This window comes from Xyrauchen texanus, chromosome 27, assembly GCF_025860055.1.
Source record: "Xyrauchen texanus isolate HMW12.3.18 chromosome 27, RBS_HiC_50CHRs, whole genome shotgun sequence".
NCBI classification, from domain to species: Eukaryota; Metazoa; Chordata; class Actinopteri; order Cypriniformes; family Catostomidae; genus Xyrauchen; species Xyrauchen texanus.
In genome coordinates this window covers 42,566,969-42,580,447 of record NC_068302.1, presented here as the reverse complement: position 1 = coordinate 42,580,447, position 13,479 = coordinate 42,566,969, and the positions used below count along the sequence as shown (strand labels likewise).

The 13,479-nt window shown below is 39.8% G+C and overlaps 1 protein-coding gene across 1 annotated transcript; it reads left to right on the top strand.

Annotated features, from left to right (window-relative positions):
* The first annotated feature begins 226 nt into the window (after positions 1 to 226).
* Positions 227 to 11,958, top strand: seta (SET nuclear proto-oncogene a). The gene is made up of 8 exons (XM_052094544.1): positions 227 to 462; positions 1,894 to 1,951; positions 2,069 to 2,211; positions 4,020 to 4,123; positions 4,212 to 4,325; positions 4,419 to 4,589; positions 4,735 to 4,854; positions 10,339 to 11,958. Exons 1-8 carry the CDS (start codon positions 390 to 392, stop codon positions 10,360 to 10,362), a joined length of 807 nt encoding a protein of 268 aa, XP_051950504.1. The 5' UTR covers positions 227 to 389; the 3' UTR covers positions 10,363 to 11,958.
* Positions 11,959 to 13,479: the final 1,521 nt, after the last annotated feature.

The following is a 13,479-nucleotide window of genomic DNA, read 5'->3' as shown; positions in this document are numbered from 1 at the left end:
ACACATAATATTAGATTTTAAATTTCGCTTTTAAATTCACAATTGTTTTATATAGGATTGTTCTATGTTTAACGCAATTACAGCAGAAGTAACTTTAATTACATGACTGAAAAATTAAGCGTAATTTCGGTTCCACGCTACGCCCCGCCTTCCCCTGGCGCTGCCCAATCAGAGCTCCGAACCGGGGGCGAGCGTCAAGCTCGGCGGGTTGTTCTGGAAGGGGCGGAGTTCATTTGTCGAGCGCATGTGAGTGCAAGTTTGTGTGTGGAGAAGTGCGGGCTCAATCATTTCAGTTTTTGTCTTAAATAAAATCTACACAACCCGAGTTCAAGGAGGACGATCTTCTACCTCAAGGAGTTTGAAACCTCACAGTCACACTCAGTGAAATCATGTCTGCCTCAGCGGCGAAAGTCACTAAGAAGGAACTGAACTCAAACCACGACGGAGCGGACGAGACCTCGGGTGAGCGGCGGCCATTTTCACTTTCTCGTTTATCTTAGAAGGGGTTTTAATCGCCATTATCGCCAGATAAATAGCGGGGACTTGCGTATCCCTCGTTTATGTCGACAGTGGCGGTTTGGCGACCTCTCGGTGGGCCGTTGCTCCGGTTGGAAGCTCGCTGAGGGGGAAGAGCGGCAGCAGTAACCGCATGTTTGATATTCAGCGCGCCACAAAGCCCCAACAGACACGCACGAGAGCCGCATCGCGCGGGAGTTTATTTGTCATCCGCGCGCTGAAGGAATGTTTAAAGGGGCGCGCGAGATTAAAGAGCGTGAAACGCGCCGCATGTGCAGCTTAAGCGTCCGCGTGCTGCTTTTATTGTTGTTGTGCTTTAGCTTTAGCTTAGCGTCTCCGCCATGATGTAGCGCGTGCTAATGATTGCTTGTGCACTTAAAATGGGGAATGATGGAGGAAATAAATATTAAAGCGACTTTAATCTCGATTTGGCAGTTTTAGGTAGTTGAAGCTCACTGCGGAAGCCAAATGTGTTTTTTGGGGAATTTAGATTTTTCAACCTCAGTTCCTATAATATATCTATTGTATTTTATTATAGGACCTTCAGGACAAAAATGTGCAAATTAAAACGGCAATATTTGATCCCAGTGTCGTTTAATGCTGAAAATAATGAATTCTGTAATATAATATAATTTTCAGAGCCCTGGCTGCAAAATGTACATTTTTATGTTCCACCAGATGGCGCCATTTTCCTCATGTTTAGCCTATGGAGCAAATACAAGCTTTTCCCCTATTTTCTGTTTGCTGTATTATTGAGCACTGCAGGACAACTGATTAAATGATGCAGCTAAAAGTTTGTGGGTGTGTTTGTATGGATGTCAGAGTGTGTTTTGTAGGCTTGTATCGAGAAACGTGTGTGTAAACAAACTGGCATTTAAGGAGTAAAAATCCTGAAAAAGAATTAATATTTGGTGGTTATGATCAGGACTGGTGTTAGTCCTCAGACTTTCACTTCGCGCCTCGCCGTTGAAGACTGGTGTTCAAATGGCAGCTGTCTTGCCGCTGCAATCCTGCTACAATTTTAGGAGCGCTCTTGGTGTGTTACTGTTGTGCTACATTGATCAAATGCTTTGCATATGTATCAGCATAATGCCTCCCATAGTCTGTTTTCCCTACGGTCAATGCATGTGACATTATCGGCGTTTGCACGAATTGACTCTTCTAATGAACTATGGTTTATTCAAAGGTCATATTATGCGTTAATATGTCGTATAAACTGCATTTAAAACATTTGTGGCGTTAAACAAATTTTTGCGTAAACTTCGACAGCTCTAATTAAAATGCATTTTTGTACTTGCTGTAATTTAATACAGGAAAATCTTTTGGCTATGTTATGTGCATTGTATTTTCTGTAACACTGTTTTCTCATTTATTCAGAAAAAGAGCAACAAGAAGCCATTGAGCACATTGATGAAGTACAGAATGAAATTGACAGGTATGTTCAATATTTATTGAATGCTTAAGTGTTTACTTTTTACAAGGTTCCCATTGTAATGTTGTAGGGAACACAGTTTGAAAGGTTAAAATGTGTTTTGTGCCTTATTCTGTCCAGGCTGAACGAGCAGGCGAGCGAGGAAATTCTCAAAGTTGAACAGAAATACAACAAACTCCGTCAGCCGTTCTTTCAGAAGAGATCCGAACTCATAGCTAAAATCCCCAACTTCTGGGTCACAACATTTGTCAACCACCCACAAGGTAAGATCTAATACGACCTGTTATACTTTAATTGAATCATCCACTGAAATATATTAAACTTGTGCACTGTACGGTTTTTAATAGTCCTTAATAGTCCTTTACGATTGTTGTTTGTCAGACTCTATGATACAAATGCATTTATATCGCCATGGCAAACTGAGCGACAATGTCAGACTGTACACATCGTAGCCGACTGTGGTTCCAGTTGTCCCGATCAGTGAACGTGACTCGCGTTAAGGTAGTGTTGCAGAATACAAGTGAAATGGTGAAGTTTGCCCACCACCGAAGAGCATTTTTTCTCTCTCTCTGAAAGTCAGGACGTCCGCATTTCTGTTGCTTCAATACCTCAAGTGTTTTCTGCTTTTTTATTTATTAAAACGTTGTATATAAAATGAAAAGCAAAATATTGAAAGTGCTCGAGTAGAGTGATTACTGGGCACAAATGTTGCTATGGTGCAGACGCGGCGGGACAGGTTTCTTTCGGGTGCGAGAGAGGACCGGAATATCTCATCTGGCCATCGTAATGGCAGTCACACTATACGGCTGCGATGCTAAATTTCAGACACTGCCAGAACTTCGTTGGAGGTTGAGGCCGTCTGTGAACATGTCACAATGAACGTTGTAAGATTGTCGATTTTGCCCTGCGACGACAGAAATCCCGAAATTTGTCTCTGATGGCAGTATTGTGACATAAATCGTACAGTGTGCTCCCGCCTTTAGACTCGCTTTTTTATTGTTTGCGGTCAAATTTGACCGCAAACAATAAACGTGTAATTGTATTTTTATGAAAGAAATGTACTAACTAACTTCAATGAGGAAAAACACTAATGTTGTGCATATTTGGGTGGATTGTATGCTATTTAGACCGTATCTACCTTTTATGAGTGGAGTGGTGGTGGTGTAGTGGGCTAAAGCACATAACTGGTAATCAGAAGGTTGCTGGTTTGATCCCCACAGCCAACACCATTGTGTCCTTGAGCAAGGCACTTAACTCCAGGTTGTTCTGGGGATTGTCCCTGTAATAAGTGCACTGTAAGTCGCTTTGGATAAAAGTGTCTGCCAAATGCATAAATGTTATATTCAGGGATTCAAACTACTCGCCTTTCAGCTAGTCCCCTTTTCTGAATCTAATTTGACCTAATTGTTTGGTAGTATTTTCTACATTCTCCTTATTAAAAGGGTCACTTGAAAGGGTTATTTTATGCTTAAACACTTAAAGCTTTAAAGACAAGAAAAAGCTTTACATGCAACAAACAGATAAACTGAAAATGTGCATCTGGAACACTGAGTTTACATCCCTGTACATTTCTCACATATTTCAATACAGTATAAAGCTACAGTTCTATAAGTTGAAACATGAAGATGAATGAGAATGTGTCATGTATTGGGGCCAGATGGTGCAAAAAAAAAAAAAAAGAGACATTTCATGACAAAAACAGCCAGTAAATGGATGCAGAGATCTACTAATTCATTCCTTGTTGTAACTAGATGAGTTTGTGTGTGTGTGTTCTGCACTGTGGCTGAATTACTGATTTTAATTGACAAATTCCCCCCAAAAATTGCTCTGTGTTATAGTCTCGCCCATTCATTTTCTATGGTGGTGTCAAAAGTGTCACTTGGTCTAAACTCAAGATGTCAGATGAAAGTTAAGAAACTAAGCCTCAAGCCACTCAGATAAAGTACATCATATTTATTAAAGAAACCAAATTGATTTCGGTCAACTGACCGAACCAAAAGGGTTAATCTGTGCTGGTTGTTTGTTTGAACATATGAATGAATTCTTGTGTAATATCCATTTGTTTCTCTAGTTTCGGCTCTTCTTGGTGAGGAGGATGAGGAAGCACTTCACTATCTGACCAGAGTAGAAGTGACAGAGTTTGAAGACATCAAATCAGGCTACAGAATAGATTTTGTAAGTATTAATAATTTGAATAATTTCATGGTTGAAGCTGCTTTACTTTCATACCTCACTGCCTCCTTTCTGTTGTTGTCTTTTTTAGTATTTCGATGAAAACATGTATTTCGAGAACAAAGTCCTCTCCAAAGAAATTCACCTGAATGAAAGTGGAGACCCAACTTCAAAGTCAACAGAGATCAAATGGAAACCAGGAAAAGTGCGTATGGTGTTTATCATTGCTCCGTTTGACTAGCTCCTCGCGGTTTTGCAGTCCTGGGGTTTTATGTGAAATGTTTGTACTTTTTGAAAGGATCTCACAAGTCGCTCCGGTCCGACACCGAGTAAAGCCGGCAAGAAGAGGCAACATGAAGAACCGGAGAGTTTCTTCACCTGGTTCACCGATCACGCCGATTCAGGGGCGGACGAGTTGGGCGAAGTTATCAAAGATGACATCTGGCCAAATCCTCTCCAGTACTACTTGGTGAGAACATTTACATGCAAACTGAAGCCTTTGTTATTTGGGTAAATATGTGGCTGTACGGTTCTTCCTGTTGAGGCAGCTGAATGGAAATTCAGATTCATTTGCATTCAAACCACACCGGACACCAATTTCAATCTGCGTGCAGGTCCCAGACATGGAGGATGAGGAAGGAGAGGGCGAGGATGAGGAAGATGATGAGGAAGGTCTGGATGATATTGATGAGGAGGGAGAGGATGATGGAGAGGAAGATGATGACGATGGAGAGGTTTGTCATGCGCTGCCGCTGACTTCAGTAGAATTGACACTGGCATTTTTCACATCTAAATGTTATTTAACAATGGGATAAAAAGTGCTTTTAAAGTGTTACGTCATCCCCAAAAATTTGAATTGTATATTTGACTCACCCATATGCCGTTCCAAACCAGACACAAATTTTTGAAGAATGTTAAGGCCACTCTTTTCCATATAGTGAAATCACTTATTGTTTTTTTCTATTTATATTGTTGGAATTGACGGTCATTGAAATGATTAAGTGTAACTTTAATAGCATATATGAACTTTTCAATGCTTGAGAAGGGCCAACTTGAAATGTCAGCCTGATGTTTTGTTGTTGTTGTAGAAAATCCGTTCCACCAGTATCTATAATATGATTATGAAAATCCTATTTGATAATCGTGAATAGTGTCTGGTTTAATCTGATTGCAAAGTAACTCGTTAGAGTAATCTAATTACCCTTTAGTCAAATAAGTAGTGTAAAATATTTTTGCTCTCTTTAATTACTTTTAAAGTACATTACTTGAGTTACACATTTCAGAAATATTTATGTAGAATTGTTGCGCTCTCGTTAACATGCGCTAATTTAAAGACACCATTTACAGAAATGCCAGGTTTCCTTAAAGAGACAGTACCGTTTTTTTTAGCAGGTGTTCAATAATTCAATGTGACTATACCATAGACTGTAATAAAAGATGGACGACGCCCCTTCACTCTTTTCCATTGGTGAGAACTGAAGCCGCCGGTGTCCCGATATGGCGCTGACATCTTGGGACTCGAGTCTGCGCAGTTGCGATTTCGGGAGATTTGAGCTTTAAATTTAATATCTACATTTCTATAATTAATTATTTCACACCGTCATAAGTCAAAAGTGCAGGGGCGTGTGCTTGCGATTGATTCAGCGAGAGTGAGGGCGGGGCCTTGATTTCGTGGCTTTACTTCCTGTTCACTACTGCGCAGGTCTGGTCCACTAGTAGGTATATACCTACTAGTGTTGTCAAAATATTCGGTACTTCGGTACCAAGTCGGTACTAAAAAAAAAAAACGTCTCAGTATCAAGTACCAGTGGTACCGAGTACCCGGTCAAAGTTCACGCATGCACGCACGAAGCGCGTGAAGTTGCGTCGTCCTCATGAAAGCGCTGAGACATGGCGACCGCCGGCGCTGCTGTGGTGACTGCTCTTATTGATAAGAAAGGAGGAAAGAGCCATGTGTGGAAATATTTCGGATTTGCGGCTGATGACGAGGGGAACATCATAGATCATCAAAAACCAATTTGCAAACGATGTCATCGAAGTTTTCTCTCAAAAGCAGGAAACATATCAAACTTGATAAAACACCTTAAAGACCGACACCCGGATCTAATGAAAGAGTTCAAGCAGGTAAGTTTCAAATTAATTTCATATTTAGAGGTTCTGTTTTGAGTTATATACCATATTTTAATTTGAATGTCGGATTGAAATAAACACAATGTTAGCCCTGTAGTAAATCATTAGCATAACGTTACGTGGTGCAGCTAACGCAAATATAATGAGTGTTAGAATTAAGCTTCTTTATTGACTATTTAATGCTACTATACATTTTATTAGGGTTAAAAAAAAAAAACAGGAGGACAGTAAATTTGTAATCTTATCTAGATTTATTATAAAAGCTGATGTTTGTTATTTACAGAAACATTATATTTTAGCTGGTGTCAATGATCTAATGTTGCATTTGGTCAGACAGACTTGTATCATATGTTCCTTTTACAGCTGCAGGCTGAGGATGATCATGAAACACCCCAGCAAACTCTAAAACAGCCAACAGTTACAGAAGCTTTTCAGCGGCAGCAGAAATATGACAAAAACTCACCTGAGGCAAGAAAGCTGAACCGAGCTGTTGCTGAATTCATATGTATGGATAAAGTGCCCATTTATACTGTTCAAAAATGTGGATTCCAGCAGCTGCTTCATCACTTCAACCCAAAATACCAGCTTCCAAGTCGAAACTTTTTTATGTACAATGAGATTCCACGCATCTACAATGACACCAGAGACCTCATAATGCAGCATCTCGGAGAGAAACCGTTTTACAGCTGCACAACAGATCTTTGGACAAGTAGAACTGCAGACACTCATGTCTGTAACTCTGCAGTACATTATAAATCGTGGGAATTGCAATCCTGGTGTCTTGGCTGTTGTGGTCTCAACACAGATCACACTGCTGAAAGTTTGAAGGAGGCCTTTGAAGAAAAACTTGAAGACTGGAAGTTGGACATTGTAAGAAGAATGTCAGGCATCACAACAGACAATGCCACAAATAACAAAAAAGCCTTTGAGGACTACACCTGGATTCCTTATTTTGGACACAATCTTCACCTTGCTGTAAATAAGGCAATAGACATAAACAGGGTGTCCGCAGCGCTGTCAAGGCTTCGAAAAACTATTTCTGCCTTCACAAGATCACCAAAACTTTCACGCCAGCTGGCCAAAAAACAGAAAGATCTGTCCTCTCCAGACCACAAACTCATTCATGATGAACCCACTCGCTGGAATTCATCATATGGTATGGTGGAACGTTTCTTGGAGCAGCAGCAGGTTGTCTGTGCAGTCCTGGCTGAAGACAGGAAAAAATGGTATCTGATGCCAAAAGACTCGGACATTACAGTTTTAGAAACTGTTAAAGCAGTTCTTGAGCCACTCAGTCCTTTTACTGATGCACTTAGTGGGGAAAAACATACCACCCTGTCCTCAGTCTTGCCATTACTCTGGAAGATATTTGAGTGTCTCAGTCATGAACAAAGTGACTCTGCACTAGCCCAAGAGATGAAGGAAAAGATACACGAGTATCTTAAGCATCGCTATGATGACCTGCAGCTGCAGTTTCTTTTGAACACTGCAACTTACCTTGATCCAAGATTTAAAAACAGCTTTGTTTCTCTTAAGGTTGATGATGTGAAGCAAAGTCTCCTGGATGAGGTGTGGAAAATGGGCAATGAAGGAAGTGCATCTCGGGTGTCTGGAGCAGAGTCAAGTCAAGAAGTCAGGCCATCAAAAAAATCCAAAAATGACCTGAAGCATCTGCTTTCCTCCATACAAGGGGAAAAGAAAGAAAAAGGAGAACCAACATCCTCAAGTCAAGCACATCTTTCTGCAAGTGACGAGTTAAATGGTGAATTCTTGGTGTACGGTCAGATGCCTGAGGTCAGTGCTGAGGATGATCCACTTTCCTGGTGGAAAACAAATATGGGTACACTACCTCAACTATCACAGTTTGCCAGGAAGTATCTGTGCATTGCTGCATGAAGCTGTTCATCTGAAAGAGTGTTCAGTACTGCAGGGTATATTGTTAGCCCAAGACGCTCAAGACTGAGTCAGGAACATGTTGATATGTTAGTGTTTCTTTCAGAAAATCTGGAAATGGCAAAGAAAGTAACTTAAGGAATAAATGTAACTGTAGGCCAGTATTGTTTTGGGTGAAACTTTAAGCATAGATTAGAAACTTGTATCTAGTTATTTAATTACTCAAACGTTTACAATCCTTGGCTTGATATACTTAAATTATGCCTTTTTTTTTTTTTTTTTTTTTTTGCTTTTTTTATAATAATATTTTAGTTTATAAATTGTTGTTCAGTCATGGCATATTTTGTTTAATTTATAAAAATGTTTAAGTTTATAAATATAACACTGAGTGTTTATTCAGTCATGGCTTATTGTTGTGTTTTTTAGGTGTGTAATTTATTTTCATTTATTAGTTGTGGAAAAACTTGAAACACAATTTTAAATAAGTATAAAGAATGGCATTGTTTACCTTTTATTAATAAAAATAGTGTGTTGTTCAATTAGCATGTTTTTGTGTTTTGCTTTGGTACCGAGAACCATGGATTTTTTCTTGTAAATTTAGTCTAAATTAAACTTTGGTTTGGTACCGAAATTGGTACCGAGAACCGTGGATTTTCACTGGTATCCAAATTTTGGTACCGTGACAACACTATTAAAGAGACAGTACCGTTTTTTTTAGCAGGTGTTCAATAATGCAATGTGAATATACCATAGACTGTAATAAAAGATGGACGATGCCCCTTCGCTCTTTTCCATTGGTGAGAACTGAAGCCGCCAGTGTCCCGATATGGCACTGACATCTTGGGACTTGAGTCTGCGCAGTTGCGATTTCGGGACCAGACCTGCGCGGTAGTGAGCAGGAAGTAAAGCCACGAAATCAAGGCCCCGCCCTCACTCTCGCTGAATCAATCGCAAGCACACGCCCCTGCACTTTTGACTTATGACGGTGTGAAATAATTAATTATAGAAATTTAGATATTAAATTTAAAGCTCCAATCTCCTCAGTCCTCCGAAGATCCCGAAAAAAGTCAGTTGGTGCTTCAGTGACTACTTCGCTCAGAGAACCTGTCAATCACAGCTGTCAATCATGATGTCACAGCACCGTTTTATAGCATCAAATAACTAAAAACAAACTTATTTTGAAAACAAACACTTGAAATGACATCAACGTGATAGAAACGACAGTAAATGACAGAAACTATCTTTGGAAAAAAGATATGTGAAGTGTAATTTAATTGTTTAGTTGGTCTCACGTCCCGTTGAATAACATGGGGAGGCGGGGCTTATGACCTATACTAGGACCAGTCACCGGGGGGCGATCGAGACGTTTTGGCTTCACTTTTGAGGGCTTGTGCGGCACACTTGGTATATACCTACAAAGTATGCAGTTAAACGATACAAATTTTATAAAATATATATGCAATATATTTGTTTATTTTTTAAAAACCTAAAATGTGGAAAATGTAAAAAAAACTAATAAAATATTATTAGTAAAAATAAATATTCATATTGTATCTGTATTGATAACTAGCCCTGTGTATAATACTTTTAAACATGAATTATTTAAATGTCTGTTTGTGTTTCTGTGCCCGCTGAAGTGCGTGCAACAATAAAACATACGGTGGCCCAAGGGTGCACAACAAAACAAAATTTGCAAAGTAAATACAAGCTGAGGACACAAAGGCAATATAGCACAGCAGAACGGAAATAAACCACAAATTGAACGAAATCATGACCGAGTTGCCATAATAATAATAATATATATAATAGTTTGAGTTGTGGTTTATTTCCGTTGTGTTGCGGCTTAATTATGTTTTTTATTTAGTGTTTTCAACTTTTTTTGCATTGTCAATTTTGTGTTGTGCACCTCTGGGCCACCGTAGAAATGGAGGAAATATAGACGTTTTGAATTTGAGTTGAAAAGTGTAAAGTTTCTATGAAAGTAACGAAAGTAGTTGGAAATCTGATTACATGGCGGTGAAGCGTTTTGTAATCTGGTTAGATTTTAGGTAACTTGTAGTGGATTACTTTGAGTAATTCATCAAACCCGGATGAATGACTGAAAATGTCAGTTTAGCATTTGTCAATGCTGATGTAAAACGTATATTAAACAGTGATTTTCTGCTTATTTATACCCGATTTGCCTCTCGTTACAGGATGACGAAGGCGAGGATGACTGAAGCTGAAGTCGAGGAGGAATATAATCCCGTAATTTCCCCAGTCCCACTTCCAAATCGCTTCTTTGGCTTTTTTTGTTATTGTTTTTGGGGAGCTAGATGCTTCGTATTTTCTTCCGTTTTGTTTTTTGGTTCTGAGCTTCATCACATGTTCCTCTATCCTGAACTCGCCATGATCCAGTCCCCCTCGAACAGACTCGCGCTAAACTGACTGCAAGATCTTGCCGACATGGCATCCACCATCTCAATTTTCCAAATGCGTGTCAAGGTTTATAGCAAAACACTGTAGTTATTGGCAGCAACGCTGTCTGGAGTAGAATTGCGAGTAGTGTTTTCATTATTTTTGTTTTTTAATAAATATATATATGTACAAATATGTATAATTTTCCTTTGTTTTGTGTGGTTAATTGAACTGAAGCCATGAAGTGCAGTAATTGCTAGTTCTCCACGGTTTTGTTACTTTATTCGTGGTGTTTAATCAGCAGATAGACATCAGTAGTTGTATCGATGTTGCCTCTTGTTACCATGTCTGTTCAGGAGGGTTGAGGAAAGAGGGGTGTGAACGCCAGCATTGTGGGTTTTTGATTTTTATCTTGTCTTGTTTTACAGACACAACCAGATTTCAAATCATTTTTGATAAAGAAAATAAAATCTTCCAAAAAAAGTCAAAAACATGCTTGTAACTTTTGACCCCACTGCCTCATGTTTTGTTTAGTGGTCGTATGTACATCCCTTGAATATTTTTTTTTTTAGCTTGTTCTGTTGAAATAAAACACCCTGTTCGGGATTCGTCCATTGGCAAAACATAATATAAAAGTTTTGTAACAAAGTGAACAAAAGATTTTCATTTCCTTTGGGTCACTCAAAGGTAAAGGCAGGCAATCTAGTCATAATAAGTAATTCCCATATAAATGGCTTCATTGAAACTTAACGGGACAAATTGTCAACTTTTAAAAGTGATCAGAAGTAGTGATCCGTCAAACTCTTCTCGGGTCACCGTCCTGGGCCAGTTACTGGGCTGAAATGCCCAACCTGATGATATGATGTTACACCATACACTACATTTCCAAAACGGAAGGTACTTTTAAAGCACCTCAGTATGAAGTTAATATTGACATTGTTATTAATGTCAGGATTTTGTGTTAAATGTCTGAGATATTTGCATTTCACTTAACCCTCCTATTGTGTTCGGGTCATTTTTGTCCGGGGAGCGGTAGATAATTTGGTTTCCATACTAAAACTATCAAAATACATGAACATTTTTAAAAGAGACCCGTTAAATTGTCCACATTTAACCAGCTTACAGCAACCGTTCATGAGTAAATAAGAGTAGATTTAGCTTAAAAACATAGTAAGGAAGTATTAATGTTGTATACTTGAGTTGTTTAAAATTATGTTTAGTTGAACGAATATGTTGGTTTCATAACTTTTGACAACCAAGTTGTATAGAGCAGTTATAGGTAATAATAAATGCATTCAAATGACTAATAATCCCCATACTTTGTTAATATAAAGGACATTTCATAAAGAAGTGTTCACCTGTATATCTGGTTTTGCTGCAGTTAATGTATATTTTGAATTTCTAAAATAAAATTGCATAAGTTAACATGCCAAAAATGTTTATTATTTGATTTGTATTAACAGTTAAGAACCTATTAATTACTTACAATATAGTTTTAGGTCAAAAGCATCACGTTATGAATCATTTATAAGCTTAAAATCCACCGGGTCAAAATCGACCCACAAAAGGTTTATACCGATACTGAATGCAATATATATATATCATGCGGGTAGGTGTAGAGCAGGACTATTCAACTGGCGGCCCGTGGGCCAAATTCAGCCCATTTCATTTTCAGTGGCCCGCATGAAGTTGTCAGCTGTCTTAGGGGCTGTTCACACTGAACGCATTTCGTGTCTGTTTATTTAATTGCGTTCCTAATTAAATTCGTACTCGACGGACGTTGTGCCACATCTCGGTGTTTTTACAGTGGTCTCCTAAGCAACCAAATTGTCCCAGTTGCTTGGTAGGGTAGAGTCACATGGGGTAACCACCTCCTGGTCACGATTAAGGTGCGTACACACTGCCAGCGACAGCGACTCAATACCATTCATTTTCAATGCGAGCACAGCGACTAATGGCGACACAAGCTGTCGCGACCGTTGGCGCTAGATGTGGGCGTGTCCAGCGACAAAGTTGAGAAAAGTTCAACTTTGGAGCGACTTACGGAAGCGACAGCCAATAGGAGAGAAGACGGGAGAGCTCACGTGATCCTTTCTCTCTCTCTCAGCTCCTGCAGTAACGGAAAGGTGGATGAAAGGCTAATTCTTGCTGTTAGAAATTTTCCAGTGCTTTATATGTCTCTTCCCACGTACAAGGACATTTTTAAGAAAAATACTGCGTGGAAAGGTGTATCTGAGATCGCGGGGATTTTATGGACCCAGACAGACCGGCATTTGCATTTTCGCCGCAGATAAACAGCCGCTATGGCAAACAGCACGCCTTGTTTCTCATTCATCTTTGATATAAAGCATTTTATGTACTGATTCCATTTATATTTAGTCTTTTCCCTCCAAAATGTTTGTTTTTAGTGGCAAGAAAAGAGATTCGCTGTCAACAGCAATGGAGTGGCATCCGTGAATGTCATTTATAAACGTTACTAGGCAACCAGTAGTGGGAACACCCACTAGCGACTTCACCGCCAGCCACTGGCGACCTGCAGCGATAAAGTCGCTGGCAGCGTGTACGCACCTTTAGTGGTTCTCGCTCTCAATGGGGCGTGTGGTGAGTTGTGTGTGGATCGTGGAGAGTAGCATGAGCCTTCACATGCTGTGAGTCTCCGGGTGTCATGCACAACGAGTCACGTGATCAGATGCGCGGATTGGCGGTCTCAGAAGCGGAGGCGACTGAGACTTGTCCTCCGCCACCCGGATTGAGGCGAGTAACCGCGCCACCAGGAGGACCTACTAAAGCTGTGTACACACTGCCAGCAACATCGCGCGAGACCGACACATCCCATTCATTTTCAATGAGAGCAAAGCAACTTCCGGCGACACGAGCTGTCGCAACCGCTGGCGACTAGATGTGGGCGTGTCCAGCGACAAAGTTGAGACAAATTCAAA

What these genes read in the sequence shown, in the direction of transcription:
- seta (XM_052094544.1), top strand. Translation starts at nt 390, where the DNA reads ATGTCTGCCTCAGCGGCGAAAGTCACTAAGAAGGAACTGAACTCAAAC. An exon ending in ATTTGTCAACCACCCACAAG is followed by an intron (nt 2,212 to 4,019) that starts GTAAGATCTAAT and finishes TTGTTTCTCTAG; the next exon opens with TTTCGGCTCTTCTTGGTGAG. An exon ending in AAGATGATGACGATGGAGAG is followed by an intron (nt 4,855 to 10,338) that starts GTTTGTCATGCG and finishes CTCTCGTTACAG; the next exon opens with GATGACGAAGGCGAGGATGA.